The 17,778-nt window shown below is 54.6% G+C and overlaps 1 protein-coding gene across 1 annotated transcript in view; it reads left to right on the top strand.

Moving 5' to 3' along the window:
- The window catches only part of LOC123370362 (copine-5-like), a 194,236-nt gene that overhangs the window by 57,877 nt on the left and 118,581 nt on the right, over positions 1-17,778 (top strand). Inside the window, exons 7-8 of the mRNA XM_045016877.1 lie at positions 6,959-7,018; positions 17,373-17,436. Of these exons, the coding sequence (XP_044872812.1) occupies positions 6,959-7,018; positions 17,373-17,436 (124 nt within the window). The remainder of the gene's footprint in view (positions 1-6,958; positions 7,019-17,372; positions 17,437-17,778) is intronic.

Genomic DNA, 17,778 nt, shown 5'->3' with positions numbered 1-17,778 from the left:
TCTGAGAGCTGTGAGAGGACCACGAATGCCCAGTGCTGCTGGCGGGCATGTGCCATGTGCTGCCTTGTGATGCGGCATGCTGGCTGCAGAGCTCCTGGCCGTGCCCCTTACAAGTCCATTGCCAGGGCTCAATGTTAACCAATAACTCGGGGCGTCCAGGCCGTGGGGCACAAAGGTGTTTGTATGTGGTGGGAGGGCAGGGCTAGGGGGTTCACTCATTTCACATGCGTCCGGGGCCCCGGGAGGGCGAGGGGAAGTCAGTCAGGCTTGAGAATAAGACGCTGGATGTTCCTGTCCCTGCCCTGAGCTGCAGGTGAGCCATGTATAGTGGGGGCTCTGGGAGCTAAATTTGTACAGTCCAGAAAAAGGAGGAGGGAGGAAGAGGTCTGAGCAGTAGCTCAAAATACCTGCCAGGTAACAATGTGAGCGTGGGAAGGGAATTACTCACTGTCTCTGGAGCAATGGCCTGCTGCCAAGGACAAGAGGAGCGAGGAGAGGCTGGGGGCAGGGATGGTATAAATGGGCCTGAAGAATCAAAGGTGTTACTGTGACCCTGTCAGTGTCCAATCGTGTTACACGAGGGTCAGAGTGGTGCACACGCGACTCACCAGCTCAGTCCATGGCAAAGACGCCCCTCAAAACCCCTCCAGCCCTTTAGTGAAGAGACAGAACAGAAGGGAAAGCAGGGAAAGCCTTTGCAATGGAAAATCAGCCCTGCCTTGGAACACCCTCTGCCATGCCCTCCCCCGTCAGCTGGAACCCCCCTTGCCTGACAGCAAAGGCTGTGTCTGCACTGTGCACCTTACAGCGGCACAGCTGTGCCTCTGAAGTCTTGCCGCTGTAAGGCACACAGGGTAGCCGCTCTTTGTCGGCAGGAGCGAGCTCTCCTGCCAACCAGATACAACCACCCCCAACAAGGGGTGGCGGCTTTGTCGGCGGGAGAACGTCTCCACACCGGCGCTTTTCGTTGGTAAAACTTTGTTGGTTGGGGTGTGGTTTTATTTGTTGGTTGGGGTGGGGAGAGCTGCGAAGGGCGGTACCGACAGGGTGGAGCTGGTTCAGCCTGGGTGATCCAAGGGGGTGGGGGAAGGCAGAGTCTCACCTCATGGCTAATGCCGAGGGCATCTGGGCTCAAGTCTGTGTTCTGCAACTGACTCCCCGTGTGACTGTGGGCAAGTCACTGCCCTGTTCCGTGCCTCAGTTTCTACAGTCTGTGAAATGGGGATGCTGCTGCTGGCCTGGTTCCCATGGGATTCATTCATTAATGTTTGTAAAGGGCTTTAACCTCTTGGTGTAAATCAGCAAAGCTCCATTGACTTCTGTAGACTACGCCAGGTGCAGATCTGGCCCTGTGATTTTCTGAAGGAGGAGCAAGTGAGGGCTCTGCCTTGCACTTCAGAATCATAGAATCATAGAAGATTAGGGTTGGAAGAGACCTCAGGACGTCATCTAGTCCAACCCCCTGCTCAAAGCAGGACCAACCCCAACTAAATCATACCAGCCAGGGCTTTGTCAAGCCAGGCCTTAAAAACCTCTAATGATGGAGATTCCACCACCTCCCTAAGTAACCGATTCCAGTGCTTCACCACCCTCCTAGTGAAATAGTGTTTCCTAATATCCAACCTAGACCTCCCCCACTGCAACTTGAGACCATTACTCCTTGTTCTGTCATCTGCCACCACTGAGAACAGCCGAGCTCCATCCTCTTTGGAACCCCCCTTCAGGTAGTTGAAGGCTGCTGTCAAATCCCCCCTCACTCTTCTCTTCTGCAGACTAAATAACCCCAGTTCCCTCAGCCTCTCCTCATAAGTTATGTGCCCCAGCCCCCTAATCATTTTTGTTGCCCTCCACTGGACTCTCTCCAATTTGTCCACATCCTTTCTGTAGTGGGGGGCCCAAAACTGGATGCAGTACTCCAGATGTAGCCTCACCAGTGCCGAATAGAGGGGAATAATCACTTCCTTTGATCTGCTGGCAGTGCTCCTACGAATACAGCCCAATATGCCGTTAGCCTTCTTGGCAACAAGGGCACACTGCTGACTCATATCCAGCTTCTCATCCACTGTAATCCCCAGGTCCTTTTCTGTACAACTGCTGCTTAGCCAGTCGGTCTCCAGCCTGTAGCGGTGCATAGGATTCTTCCGTCCTAAGTGCAGGACTCTGCATTTGTCCTTGTTGAACTTCATCAGATTTCTTTTGGCCCAATCCTCCAATTTGTCTAGGTCACTCTGTATCCTATCCCTACCCTCCAGCTTATCTAACTCTCCCCCCAGCTTAGTGTCATCCACGAACTTGCTGAGGGTGCAATCCATCCCATTATCCAGATCATTAATGAAGATGTTGAACAAAACTGACCCAAGACAGTCCCCTGGGGCACTCCACTTGAAACCGGCTGCCAACTAGATATCGAGCCGTTGATCACTACCCATTGAGCCCAACGGTCTAGCCGGCTTTCTATCCACCTTATAGTCCATTCATCCAATCCATGCTTCTTGAACTTGCTGACAAGAATATTGTGGGAGACCGTATCAAAAGCTTTGCTAAAGTCAAGGAATAACACGTCCACTGCTTTCCCCTCATCCACAGAGCCAGTTATCTCATCATAGAAGGCAATCAGGTTGGTCAGGCAGGGAGTCTGTAGTTCCCCGGGTTCTCCTTCTTGCCTTTTTTAAAGATGGGCACTATATTTGCCTTTTTCCAATCATCCGGGATCTCCCCTGATCACCATGAGTTTTCAGAAATAACAGCCAATGGCTCTGCAATCACATCAGCCAACTCCCTCAGAACCCTTGGATGCATTGGATCTGGAACCATGGACTTGTGCATGTCCAGCTTTTCTCAATAGTCCTTAACCTGTTCTTTCACCACTGAAGGCTGCTCACCTCCTCCCCATATCATAGAATCATAGAATCATAGAATCTCAGGGTTGGAAGGGACCTCAGGAGGTCATCTAGTCCAACCCCCTGCTCAAAGCAGGACCAAACCCAACTAAATCATCCCAGCCAGGGCTTTGTCAAGCCTGACCTTAAAAACCTCTAAGGAAGGAGATTCCACCACCTCCCTAGGTAACCCATTCCAGTTCTTCACCACCCTACTAGTGAAAAAGTTTTTCCTAATATCCAACCTAAACCTCCCGCTCTGCAACTTGAGACCATTACTCCTTGTTCTGTCATCTTCTACCACTGAGAACAGTCTAGATCCATCCTCTTTGGAACCCCCTTTCAGGTAGTTGAAAGCAGCTATCAAATCCCCCCTCATTCTTCTCTTCTGCAGGCTAAACAATCCCAGTTCCCTCAGCCTCTCCTCATAAGTCATGTGTTCCAGGCCCCTAATCATTTTTGTTGCCCTCCGCTGGACTCTCTCCAATTTATCCACATCCTTCTTGTAGTGTGGGGCCCAAAACTGGACACAGTACTCCAGATGAGGCCTCACCAGTGCTGAGTAGAGGGGAATGATCACATCCCACATGAGGAGAGGCTGAGGGAACTGGGATTGTTTAGCCTGCAGAAGAGAAGAATGAGGGGGGATTTGATAGCTGCTTTCAACTATCTGAAAGGGGGTTCCAAAGAGGATGGATCTAGACTGTTCTCAGTGGTAGAAGATGATAGAACAAGGAGTAATGGTCTCAAGTTGCAGAGGGGGAGGTTTAGGCTGGATATTAGGAAAAACTTTTTCACTAGTAGGGTGGTGAAGCACTGGAATGGGTTACCTAGGGAGGTAGTGGAATCTCCTTCCTTAGAGGTTTTTAAGGTCAGGCTTGATAAAGCCCTGGCTGGGATGATTTAGTTGGGTTTGGTCCTGCTTTGAGCAGGGGGTTGGACTAGATGACCTCCTGAGGTCCCTTCCAACCCTGAGATTCTATGATTCTATGATTCTATGATCCCTCGATCTGCTGGAAATGCCCCTACTTATACAACCCAAAATGCCATTAGCCTTCTTGGCAACAAGGGCACACTGTTGACTCATATTCAGCTTTTCGTCCACCGTAATTGTGATGACCAGTGCAGCAGTGTGGGAGCTGACCTTAGCTGTGAAGACCGAGGCAAAAAAAGCATTGAGTACTTTAGCTTTTTCCACATCATCTGTCACTAGGTTGCCTCCCCCATTCAGTAAGGGTCCCACACTTTCCCTGACCACCTTGTTGCTAGCATACCTTCTTGTTACCTTTTACATCCCTTGCTAGTTGCAACTCCAATTGTGCCTTGGCCTTCCTGATTACACCCCTGTATGCTCTAGCAATATTTTTATACTCCCCCCTAGTCATCTGACCAAATTTCCACTTCTTGTAAGCTTCCTTTTTGAGTTTAAGCTCACCGAAGATTTCACTGTTAAGCCAATCTGGTCGCCTGCCATATTTGCTATTCTTTCTGCACATTGGGATGGTTTGTTCATGCTCCCTCAATAAGGCTTCTTTAAAATACAGCCAGCTCTCCTGGACTCCTTTCCCCCTCATATTAGCCCCCCAGCCATGCCTCCAGCCCCGTGCTTCCTGCCCAGTGTAGGAACCCTGGCGCCTGCCAAAGCATTTGGATGGCTGCTGGAGACAGGCTGGTGAGCTTGCCAAGGTCCCAGGAGTTTAACCCCTGGCAAACGCACAGGTTCTGCCACCTCCTTTTGTGATATTATCTCCCACATCTGAAGCATTCCCGTTGGGCTCGGTCAGCGAGTGTCCATGGATAGAGAGCAGAGCTCCACAGAGACAGAGGGACGGCGGGTGGGGGGGCAGGTCTGCAATGCACCATTCTCCATCCTTGCTGCCTGGCTGAGTTGGGGGCGCAGCTCAGTGCCAGGCTTCTCGGCAGCTCTGCCCTGGCTCTGCAGTGCACTTCCCACCCCCCTTTGGATCCCACCCTGTAGTCGTCCCCACATGGGGGCCTTTAGTTCCCCACATGGGCCCCAGAATCCTTTGCAGCAGCATCTCTGAGGGGGTGCTGGGTCAGCCAGCAGCAGGCAGGGCTCTGGAATCTGCCACTTTCGGAGACTCCTTGGTGGCCTCTGCAGCTGGTGGAACTGAACTGGGGTGGGGGTCCCTTTCGGGGGTGGGAGCGAGATGGGCAGACAGGGTGTCACGGAGTGGGGGAAGTCAGGGCCCTGCACCCCTCTTCCTGCGATTCACTGTGACTCTCAGCCAGCCAGTAAAACAGAAGATTTATTAGACGACAGGAACACAGTCCCAAGCAGAGCTTGTAGGTACAACCAGGACCCCTCAGTCAAGTCCTTCTGCGGGGGGTTAGGGAGCTTAGCCCCCAGCTTTGGGGATCCCTGCGTTTCACCACCCAGCCCAAAACTGAAAGCAAAACCTCCTCTAGCCGTCTCTCTCCCCCTTCCCCCAGCTCCTCCCCTCCCTTTGTCCAGTTTCTGGGGCAAAGGTGTCACCTGGCACCACCCCCGTCCTGGCTCAGGTTACAAGCTCAGGTAACTGTCAAGTAAAATCATCCCCTGCTATCCCATCCCCAATGCAGACAGTCCCAGTAAAACTAGACTACATTCCCAGGTTAATCTGCTCCACTCCCTACTGCGTCACACAGGGCAGCTGAAGGAGGGTGCCGGGCTTGGGACTGGCTCACTGGAGATGCCGCCTTAGGAGTGAAGCTCTACAGTAGGGGGCTGCCCCCACAGCGCAGGCCTAAGGCAGCCCCAATGCCAGGCCTCAGGGCTCTTCATGCCAGCCCGAGGGAGATTCCCATGCTAGCCTAAGGAGAGACCCAGTGCCAGTGGTCTGCCAGCAGGGTAGTGTGTCCCTGGGATCATCTGGCAGCCTGTCTATGCACCTGTCTGGGGTTCCCATTCTATGCTAGGGGGCTGGCTGAGCCTTCCAGGTCCCTGCTGTGGCACGGTTGGGCATGTGGCCATGGATCCCAGCACCCACAGGGAAAAATAAAAGTGAGCACCTCTGCTTTGGATGATTTTGTTAGTTGTTTATAAAAAGCCTCATCCACCTCTTCTTCCTGGTTAGGTGTCTACCATGGCATCATCCTTTTATCCTTACCCAGATAAACGACTGAAGGTACGGGCATGTGGCCATGGATCCCTTTGGGGGAGCAGCTACTGGGCCCTCTCCTACTGTCAGTCAGGCTGTGGCCTGCACTGCCGAGCTGCCTGCCATGGAGTTATCATTCCACTGCAGCTGCCTATGCTCCCCTTGCTGGCGCCTGGCCAGCGCCACGACCCTGGCTATTGAAACCAGCCACTGTCCATAAAAGCACATCAAAGGGTTTGGACACACGAGGTTCCAGGTACAAGGAAAATGTGATGTACAGTTCAGAGCCCGCACGTATTGACAGGATCCTTCCGCACGGCGCTGATTCAGTGGCGGGAGCTGGGATCCTCCCCTCATGAGACGCTTCCGCTGGCAGAGTCTCTCCTCTGTGATGAACAACGTTTGGGGCCATTTTCCCTCCTCGTATAGCCCAAGGCTCGTCTCTGTTCATAATCAGGGTGTTTCATTAGCTGCAGCTCAGTCTTGATGGGCCCCTATTCAGCATTTCTGGGGGGGATGCTTTGCCCTGCACAGTCTCTAGACTAGGCATAGGGCTGAGCCGGCTCCCCGCATGCCCGCAGTTCTTAGCATTGAGCCAGCTCTGAGACCCTCTGCTGTAAGTGACCCGGTTCACTTCTGCGGGTTTGGAACCCAGGATCCTCCATGTGACATAGTCCGAACATCCGGGCACAGACCAGCAATCAACCGGTGCTTAGCTTTCAGCAGAGACACTCCCCCCGCCCTTTGGTGAAATATTGGGGGATGGTCAGACACGTGCCTGGGTGTGTCTGTGTCATTCTGGGCCCTCCCTTCCTTGTCCCCAGGAGACAGTTTGGGGAGACCCCCGGGGATTGGTTCAAGAGCGTTGGCCTGGCTCTCCAGGCTCTCCCTGGTGGTTATGAGCCCCAGGCAGCATATGTTCTCAGGGAGCTCAGGGAAAGGTCCAAGCTAACTCTCCCTCTCTCTGTTTCCTGGCAGGATGGGAGCATTCACGTTACATTCCAGAACAGGGAAGCCCACACCGTCCGTCTCCAACGGGTGAGTCACACAGCTTCACCAGCATCTCCTCCTGCCCAGGGGTTTTCAAAGGTGCCTAAAGGATTTAGGTGCCTGCATGATGTTGAGATTCAATAGAAGTAGAGTGCCCAACTCCCTTAGGGAGGCAGTGTGTAGGGGGGGCTTTGCCCTGACAATGCCCCGGTCCCATGGCTAGAGACACCACACATTCAACACCAGCACTAGGACAGCATGAGACTGTCCCGTCCCCCGTTTCCCCCAGTGGCTGGGCACAGAAGAGATTTATAGGTCCATTGCTGCTCCTAGGTGCCAGGCCTGGTCATTTCACTGAAGCAGGCCCCCCTCCTACACCATCAGCCCCGCTGACAGCCCCGAGTTCAAACCTCCCAGCAGGGCCTGTTATTAACAGCACCATCATGGCGTCACGCGAGGCCTGACGTTATGGCCACTGTGGGGGCTGAGCCCTGCAACGCCTGGCCCTGAGTTCTGCTCTCTTCCCGACGGGGCTAGTCCTGCCAACGCCCTCTGACAGCCTAACTGTCACAGGGTCATTTTCAGAAGGGATGTGAAAGTCTATGGGACTTGTGCTCCTAAAGCCCTTCAGAGTTTCTGGCCATGTCCCCTAATATTTGGATAGCCTCATCACCCTGACACCCCAGCGCCTTTACTCCCCGAAAGCTGCCACAGGAAGACAGGATAGGTCTGTGCCGTGTGTCCCCCTTACCCTCCCCGCAGTGGCTGCCCCACTCCATGCTCCAGGGACAGCCTCCCCACAGGGGGCCTGGAGGAATGTCCTTGATTCCACACCTGGGGGCAGCCTGACCCAGAGATGTGAGCTATGCTCACTAGTCCTGACCACACCTTACTGGTGGCAAGGGTCTGCCTGGCCCTTTGGCTTGAACCCTACTGAGGTGGGTCTGCTGGTGGTTACAGGGCCAGCAAATCCCAAATTCCCAGGACACTCGGAGGTTACAGATGAGTCCCTCTGTCTATTTGAACCTGCACTGTGATGCTGGGCTGAGAGGGAGAGTCAGGACACCTGGGTTTTGTTCCCAGCCCTGTGTATGGTGACCTTGGGCAAGTCACCTCACTGCCTCTGTTTCTCCGCCTGCGACTTACTCCCAGAGGAGCTCTGCGGCTGGACTGAGGAGGCTTGTACGGTGCTGTGAGATCCTTGGGTGGGTGGGGCAGTTCAAGGGCCGAGTGCGTGAGACTCAGCAGCTGAGAGTGGAGCCGCTCTGCATGATGGGAGGGGGAAGGTTTTCAGCGTATTGTCCAGCAAACTCTGAGGCTTGGTCTACACTGCGGAGTTAGGTTGACATCAGGCAACTTACGTCAACCTAATTATGGCAGTGTGCACACTACAGCCTTGTGCCCATCCATGTAAGTGCCACGCTACACTGACATAATGGCACCACCTCTGCGAGAGGCATAGAGCTTATGTCAGTGTAGTTAGGGCGACGCAGTGTCCATGTTGGCTGTCATTCTTGTTGATTTCATGTCTCCATGCTGGAGCCGTGAAATTGACAAGAAAGCCAGGCTGTCACCGGGGCAGGTGTGGGGCTCCCAGCTCCCAGTCCAGCTGCTGCCTGGAGGCTCCCCCACCACTTCCCACCAGGAGCCCAGCGTCTTCCCAGAGGCTTGCCTGGACTCCGAGCACAGAGCTCACAGCTGGGATCCCAGGGGCAGCTGGGCTCTCAGCCCCCCACACTGCCCCTCTTCAGTAGGTGGAAGCACTTCCCTGCCACAGGGAGGGTAGTGTGAACATGCACCACTGTAGTATTTACTGGGGTAGCTGTAAGTTGACCTAATATAGGTGGATTTAGGTTTCTAGTGTAGACATGCCTGGAGAGTGGGGGTTTCAGAAGCACTCAGCACTGGCCTAACTCTGCTCCCATTAGATTGTCGGCTCTTTGGGGCAGGGACCCTCGTTGTGTTCTGTCTGTACAGCACCGAGCACAGTCATGGCCTGGTCCATGACATAACAACACTGGAGTCAATGCTCAGAACGCCCATTGCATTCAGTGGGAGCAGAGCTAGGCCAGCGCTGAAGGGGTTGGATAAACCCAGCCAAATAGCCCAAGTCTTTAAAACAGGCCGTACCTCCAGTCGTTTATCTGGGTAAGGATAAAAGGATGATGCCATGGTAGACACCTAACCAGGAAGAAGAGGTGGATGAGGCTTTTTATAAACAACTAACAAAATCATCAAAAGCAGAGGTGCTCACTTTTATTTTTCCCTGTGGGTGCTCCATCCCCACTTCGCCCCTTCCCCTGAGGCCCCGCCTTCACTCCACCTGTTCTCGCCCCTACTCCCCCCCTTCCTCTGAGGCCCCGCCCTCACTCCACTTCTTCCCCACCACTCTGCCCCCTCCCCGGAACCTACACCCACCCATCGCTCGCTGCTCTCCACTCTCCCCCAAGCACCTCCTGTGGCTGGTGGATGCTGAGCCCTGGAGCACCCATGGCGTCGGCGCCTGTGATCCAAAGTACAAGATGTGGTGGTGATGGGGGGACTTCAACAACCCAGAAAATAACACAGCAGGACACAGATTATCCAGCAAGTTCTTGGAATGCAATGGAGACATTTTTTATTTCAGAAGGTGGAGAAACAAATAGGGAGGAACTGGTTGAGAATTTGAAAGTGAAAGGCAGCGTGGGTGAAAGTGATCATGAAATGGTAGAGTTTGTGATTCTAAGGAATGATAGGAGGGAAAACAGCACAATAAAGGCAATGGATTTCAAGAAGGCAGACTTTAGTAAACTCAGCGGGAGTTGATAGGTAAGACCCCATGGGAAGCAAGTCTAAGGGGAAAAACAGTTCAAGATAGTTGGAGGTTTTTCAAGGAGACATTATTAAGGGCACAAAAGCAAACGATCCCACTGTGTCGGAAAATAGGAAGTATGGCCAGAGACCACCCTGGCTTAACCAGGAGATCTTCAATGATCTGAAACTCATAAAAAGAATCCTACATTTAGTGGAAACTAGGTCAAATGATGAAGGATGAATATAAACAAATAACACAAGTATGTAGAGAAGCCAAGGCACACAACGAGACTTAACTAACTAGAGCCTCTGTAGAATTTCTAGGGTTCATCCTATCTCCTGCCAGAATCAAAATGGACCTGTGCAAAGTAAAGGCAGTCCAGAATGGAGGCACCACAGAATATTTATGAAAGACAATGCTTCTTGGGGTTTGTGAATTTCTACCAGTGGTTCATCCTGAGGTTCTCAGAGCAGATCATCCCTCTCACTGCCCTGCTCTGCAAAAACATCAGGTTCCTCTGGTCTCCTGAGGCCTGGCAGGCCTTTGAACGATTAAAACTCACATTTACCACTGCTCCCATATTGGCCCACCCTGAGGTCATGCCAGCCTTCATCCTCAAGGCAGATGCTTCCAACATGGCAATTGGAGAGGTGCTCAACAGCTACTACCTCTGAGCACCTTCTCCAGGGAACTCACACCTGCAGAGCAAAATGATGGGATTTTGGACAGAGAACTCCTGGCAATTAAGAACACTTTTTGAAGAGTGGTGCCACTATCTAGAAAGTTCCTGGTATCCCCTCCAGCTGTACACTGACCATAAGATCTTTGAATGTCGGCGTAGGGCCATGGCTGTCAACCAACGTTGACTTCAGTGGACCTTATTGTTTAGACACTTTAATTTCATAATCTCCTATCACCCAGGAACCAACCATAGCTTTGTCCTGGAAGGGCAAATATTACACTCGCCAAAATGACTTGAACTGGAAACCTCGTACATCCTCACACCTCATAACTTTCTGGGTGCAGCTCCCTGCCAAGATCTGCTCCCCATCAAAAGATCAGCCTTGATCTATTGGATCCCACCAGTCGAGCAGGAAGCCATAAGTTGGGAACCCCAAGATGTCTGAGACAGGGTAACCTACGTAAAGAGGCGTATATATGTTCCTCCCAGGCCTCCAAGGACTGCAGCACTACAGGTATGCCATGACGTCCCCTGGCAGGACATTTTGGTCACTTCAACACTCAGCAGCTCATCTCTCATGTCTTCTGGTGGCCTTGCATATGAGCCACATCCCCAGGCCTATGTGGCCTCTTACAATGTATGCACCCATTCCAAAGGCGCTGCACAATAACCCCCTGGGACTCCTGCAAGCTCTTGAGATTCTACTTGTCCCCTAGACAGTCACCATCTTAGACTTTGTAGTAGAACTACATACGTCCAATGGGTTCATGACCATCCTGACTGTTGTGGACCACCTCATGAAGACAGCACACTTCATCCCCTGGACTGGCCTACCCTCCTCCTCCTGGCTCTGGATGGACCAAGTCATCTGCGTCCATGACCTCCCAGAGCACTACATCTCTGACTGCAGTGCACAATTTATCTCCCACTTTTGGTGAGAAGCTGTCTGGATTTTGGGCATACGCTCCCGCCTCTCCTGCGCCTATCACCCTCAGACTAATGATCAAGTGGAGAGAGCCAACCAGATCCTGGAGCAGTATCTTTGATGTTACATCAACTTCCACCAGAACAACTGGGCCTTGCTGCTGCCACCAGCAGAGTTTATGTACAATAATGCAGAACATGTGACCGTGGGGCAAAGCCCCTTTGTTTCAAGTTATGGATTTGTCACAGAGTGGACTAGGTCTGGACACTCCCCCCCATCCAGGAGGCCTCATGGCCCTGTCTCATCCCACCCCAGAAAAGAGCAGAGGAGAAGTCCTCCAGATGTTCTCCATAGGAGAAGTCCTCCAGTCCAGCCTAGAGTGGCTGCAGAGAAACAACCAATCAGAGGGGCTGCTGGGGCGGCCAGTCAGAGGCCAGAAGGGCCCTGTAAAAGGAAGCAGAAGAGGCAGAGCAGTCAGTTGCCGCCTGGTGCTCGGAGAGGGAGTACTGGGTGCCTGACTGGCTGGAAGAGCAGCAGCATCACAGACAGCACACTGCAGGTGGGACTGAGCCCAGGGAAGGCTGCCAAAGACTGGGTGCCTGCTGGCTGTCAGGAAGAACAGAAGGACCATGGACAGGTCAGTGCGGACAGGCTGTACCCAGGGGACTGACCATAACCTAGCCAGGCTGGGCGTGGGTACCGTGATGGGCCCTGCTGGTCTGGTTGAAGACTGAGCTCTGGGAGCGCTGCCAAAAGGACACCATCCGAGGGTACAGAGATGGGCCCCGGTTGGGCTGTTAAAGAAGACAGGGCCTTGGGGCGGAAGCCTTGGTGCTACAGCCCAATACCAGGGCTGTGAGCGAGAGCTAGAGACTGTATACCCTGGATGGGGGGACAGTGTGTGTGACTCGGCCAGAGGGCTGGAAGAACCAGCTGACCACAAACGGGGCACTCATGAGAGGAGGGTGCACACGCCGTTACAGGATTCCATCCCTAGTTCTGCCCAAAGATACCCGCAGCTTCCCACAACCCAGCAGCCCTGGACTGGAGACAAAAGTTACCCCAAACCCAAGATGACCTAAAAGTGCACTTGGCTAAACTCTGGTATTTTGGGGATTGGGAAAGCTACAGTCCTGAAGAGCGCTCTTGGGAGCTGGCAGCACATCCGCCCTCCTGACTTGGTAAACACCTTCCCCAAAACCCCAGCCCACGGCCAGCCAGCAGGCTCCCTCGAGGAGAGGTGACAGATTACAGGCCTCAAACCCCAGCTCTTGGGGCACTAGGTTGTGATCAGGCCACAACTGCCACCCAGCAGCTCACCTGACCCACTGCAAAGGGAACCAGTGAAGTGCTAAATTGCAAAGGGCCCTGCCCCCAAAGCTTCTGATTGGGGGAAAATCCAGCATCTTCTATTGGCTGAGGAGCTTTATTTAAACCAGGAAGAGGTGCATGAAGTTGTTTGGGCTACTGGAGAAATCCTGGTTGGCTGCTACTAAAGACCCCTCCTGCTCACCTGCCTCCTCCTGGCCTCCATATCCCAGTCCCCTGCCTGCTCCCAACTCCTGCCACACTCTAGGGCCCTGCTCCTATGCAGGGCCGCTCAGAGGATTCAGGGGGCCTCGGGCCTTCGGCGGTGGGGGGCCCCTGCCACCGAATTGCCGCCGAAGACCTGGCATTTCGGTGGCAGGTCCCGGAGCGGAAGGACCCCCTGCCACCAAATTGCCGCCGAAGACTCGGAGCGGAAGAAGCTCCGGGGGCCCGGGCCCCGCGAGAGTTTTCTGGGGCCCCCAGAGTGAGTGAAGGACCCTGCTCCAGGGGCCTCAAAAAACTCTCGTGGGGGCCCCTGTGGGGCCTGGGGCAAATTGCCCCACTTGCCCCCCCCGGGCGGCCTTGCTCCTACACCTGACCCCCGATGCTGTCTCTGACTCTGAGCTTGGGTTTGGCACTGGCTTCTAACCATTAGGCCTGACTGCTCATGTCCTGGTCATTAAACAGCCCTTCCTGAGCTGGGCTTCTCTCTCAGTTAACCCTAGCCCTCCTGCTGTCAGGTGAGGCCCTGGTTAACCCTGCCAGTGCTTCCCTTATCAATTATTTTCAGCTCCTAGCTTCTGACTTCTGCTCGTTCCTATCAGTTTCCCCTTTCTCCTATGTGTTCCATATACGTATTTTGCTTTAGCTGCCTTTACTTCCCCTCCAAACCAGGCTGGTGTTTAATGAAGTGCAGCCTTCTTCCTCGCTTATGACTTTTGGGGCATCCAGGAAGATGTGCTCAAATGATTCCCAATTAGCATTCACATTTTTCTGATTGAATTCTTCTTCCCAGGTGGTTTCGCTCATAATTGTTTTAGCTTTGTGAAATTGGCCCCATTAGCAGAACACCAAGTGTATCTATTACTGGTCTGGTCCCTGTTCTGTGGGCACATTATAAATGATCACTTGTACCTAAGCTAGCGTTGAGTTTTAGTTCTGTGAGCAGTTCCTCTGTATTTGTTAGGACAAGGTCTAATACAGAATCCCCTATGTTGGCTGCAACACTTTTCAAGTTAGGAAACTGTCATCTAGAATATTTAGAAATTCCAAGAATGTTTTAGCGCTGGCTGCAGGAGACCTCCCACATGTCACTCAGATTGAAGTCTCCCATGATCACACATTTCCCTACACATGATAGATCGGTACATAAGGAGCCGCCCATCCCATTCCCGAGTGTGATTTGGGGCTCTGTAGCAGAGCCCAACTAATTCCCCACCTTGTGCTTTATCTGTTAGGACATTGACCATTAGTATTCAAGATCATGTTCTTCCAAGTTATCAGTGCCACTTTTCTCCCCACACCCCTTTTGCCCACTCGATCCTTCCTGACTAGGTTATAACCCTTGACTTTAACATCCCAATCATGGGAATCGTCCCTTCGGGTTTCGGTAACACCAACTAGACCAAATTTATGATCACAAATGAGCAATGCCAATTGCTCTGTTTTGTTACGCAGGCTCCCAGCTGGTGTGCCAGCAAGTCAAGAAGTTCCTCTTTTCATGTCCTTTGGGTCCTTTACAGCCTGAGTGAGTTACCTAATTGCCTCCCACTAGCTTTGGGTCCGGGAGGAACTGGGGTGGCCCTTCCCCCTGGAATTGCATACAGTGCCTGGCCCACAGTGACAGAAACTTAACACAACGGGGTCCCCCAAATACTGGCTGGGATTGCAATACCTATCACAGGAGCCAATGGGCCAGATCCCAGCTGGTGTAAATCATCCATAGCTCCATTGGAGCCAACAGGCGAGATCCCAGCTGATGTCAATCCGCCGTAGCTCCATTGGCATCAGGTCCTCACTGGTGTCAAGTGTCCTAGCTCTGCTGGAGCCAACGGAGCAGGACTGATTTTGGTCAGTTGACAGGGGAGCTGGGTGTGGATGATCAGCCCCCCATTAGGATGCTCGTTAGAACCTCTCAGAAATTCCCTCCAAGCCCCTACTGCCAGCCCCTGCATTTAAACCATTCACCTGGCCCCTTCTAATGCCAGTTCTGCAAAGCACTCCTGGCTGGTGTGGCCTGGTGTCTACCTGAGAACCATCTCCTGTGTCTGACACTGGCTCCCCCTCGTCCATTGGTTTTGGGGTCCGGGCTTCCTCTGGCTGCCAGCAAGGTCCATTGAGAGCCATGTTCATTGCATCAACAGCCTGCTTGACTCCAGCCCCTCCAGCAGGACAGTCAAATCCAGTGCCAGTGGGATGGGGCAGCCAGCTTTCCACCCAGTGCACTGCCCAGTGCTTGGTGTTTTGCTAGCTCTCTAAGCACTGGGCAGCCCTTACCTAATTAACCCCAGGAGGGCAGGCCAATCAGCCTCATCTGAGAGGTGGGGAAACCGAGGCAGCAAGCGGTGAAGTGACTTACCCAAGGTCAGCCAGGAGGCCAGTGACAGAACTGGGCCTAGAACCCAGGCCTCTGAGCAATTTCCTTCTGACTTTTCAATCAATGAGCCCGATGGGGATGGAAACAGACTTCACTGAGCTTAAAAATCAGGTGCCCCAGGAGCCTGGCAGCCTGGTGTGGAGGTCGCTGCCACTGGGCTGGCTGCTCGGGGGGCCCTGGGCAAGCTGGGGAGCCGGATCAGAGACTGGAGCCCAGGGAGCTGTCTGGGCACTTGCAGGGGAGGTAGGGCCCTGCAGTGAGATGGGCCTTTGTCCCAGTGGGCGTGTAGTGAGGCAGTCTGGTTCCCCGCCGCCCTGGAGAGGGGCGAGCCTCTCCAGACACCAAAGTGGGCGGAGCCAGTGAATCCTGTGCCCGCCCCCCAGAGGTCAAGGCATGGGACAGGAAGTATAAAAGCCCAACCCCAGAACTCACTAGAAAAACAGCTGCCAGAGAGGCCAGATACTTGTGGCCTAGCTCCCGGTTGGGAGACCCCGGCAATCGGTGGCCAACCCGAGGACTGGCTGGACCAGCTGATACCTGATGCCGACCAGAGCCCGGAGGAGCTGCCAAGCCTTCCCCTCACAAGTTACCCAGAGGAGCTGCCAAGCCTTCCCCTTGCCAGTTACCCTGAGGAGCCCGGGTGCTTGACCCCTTGGAGGAAGCCGTCCAGACCCAGGTACCTCTAGAGGGGGAGGTAGGAAGTAGCCCGGGGGCAGCCGACCGAAGTCTGGCTGCGTCACACCCAGAGCCGATGTCAGTGTGTTGCGGCCAGGATCCCCACTGACACTGCAGCGGGTCTTCTGCCGCTGCTAGGGCCCCGGGCTGGGACGCAGTGGAGTGGGTGGGCCTGCGTCCCCCATGCCACCCAACTTGTGGGTGTCAGTCTCCCCCTCTCGCAGGCCCTCTGGAGCCAGGAGCCTGGGCCTGCTGTTTATCTGTTTGCTCAGCCCCTGCCTGAGGGCCTGAACCACTGACTCTTTGCTGCCCTGCCTCAGGGCTGGGGCCTGCTCATTATATAACAGTTGCTCAGCTCCTGGCCGAGGACCTGAGCCCGTGACTCACTACTGCCCGCGGACCGGGTGTGAATAACTCTTATGTTTTGCCTTTACCGCTGCCGCGGCGCGAGATCCCTGCCTGTGCCAGGGCTGCGTCCCAGGGAGCAACACTTTGGGGGCGTCCTGGTGCAGACAAGGCCAGGTGGGGTGGGGAAGGGGGTCTCTTCCCCAGGGACCCTGCTGGGCCCAGTGTGCTCCCTGGTAACTGGGCAGGCAGGTGTGGCGCAGACACAGTGCACTGGATTACAGCCCCCCAAATGCATCTGTGAATCCCCCTCCCCACCTCCTGATGGCAGCGCCCATCTCAGGCCAGGCAGTGCTCCTGTGGTGAAGCCCTGCGCGCAGCCAGCAATCTGCCAGCAGCCACTGGAAGAGGGGCAGAAGTGGGGGGAGGATGCCTCAGGGGAGGGGAGGCAGGGTGGGGAGAGGGCAGCAGAGGGGATAACTGAGGGGAGCGGGTGCCACATGGAGGTGATGGAGACAGGAGGCGTGTGGCTGGGGTAATAGAGCAAAGGTGTGGTAGGATGGGTGCATGGAAGTGGGGGTCTGTCAGGCCAGGGCAGCCCAGGGCTGGGCAGTTTTGCTGGAACACTTAATAGTGGGGGTGCTGAAAGCAGTTTTTACTTTTTACCTCATGCCCCCCCATACCCTGCCCACACCCACCCAGCCCCCACAGCTGGGGTTGGGAGCAGGGCCATGTCTCTGGGAGGGGGGGACCCGGACAGGGGTAAGGGGGGCCGAGAGTGGGGCCACAGGTGGGGGTGGGCATGGGGCCAGGGAGCAGAGCCTTGGGTGCAGGGCCGGGGAGCGGAGTCCTGAGCGCAGGGCCCCAGGCACAGGGCCAGCAGCCGGGGAGCAGTATGTGGGGCTGGTGGCCAGAACCCTGCATAAAATCTGGGGGTGCTGCAGCACCCCCTGCACCCCTAGTTCCCATACATATGGGCCAGGGGGCGATCTTGGGGCAGGGCCAGCCCAGGGTTGGGGGGTGCTCTCTGGGCAGGGCCAGCTCAGTGGCTCAGACCCTTTCTCTCTTCTTCTGCAGTGGGATTCCAGGGAAAAAGTGTGGCACCATCATACTGTCGGCCGAGGAGCTGGGCAACTGCCGGGTGAGTCATGGCTGCTGTGCCGCCTAGTGGGTCTGAGATTGGCACTGGCAGGAGGGCACCTGGCAGCTGTGGGAGACTCTCAGAACCCGCCTGGGGTGGGATTCTGCTGGGCAGGGTCCCAAGGGGGGTGGGGAGGCAGATGGAGGAGTCTGTCCTCGGAACAGGCTGGGTCCTGGAGGGGGAGAAGGACCTGTGCTGAGTTCCCACTCATGGGCACATGCACATCACACATCCCCCACCCCCAGGAGCACAGCGGATCCCACGTGCTGGCAGGGGGTCTGGTCGGGTCACTGCTGGGATGGGAAACCTTTCCCAAGGAAACCCAGTGTCTGCAGGGAGTGA

Source organism: Mauremys mutica, chromosome 4 (assembly GCF_020497125.1).
Source record: "Mauremys mutica isolate MM-2020 ecotype Southern chromosome 4, ASM2049712v1, whole genome shotgun sequence".
Lineage (NCBI taxonomy): Eukaryota > Metazoa > Chordata > Testudines > Geoemydidae > Mauremys > Mauremys mutica.
Note: the sequence above shows the minus strand (reverse complement) of the source record. Positions and strands in the feature narration are given on the sequence as shown.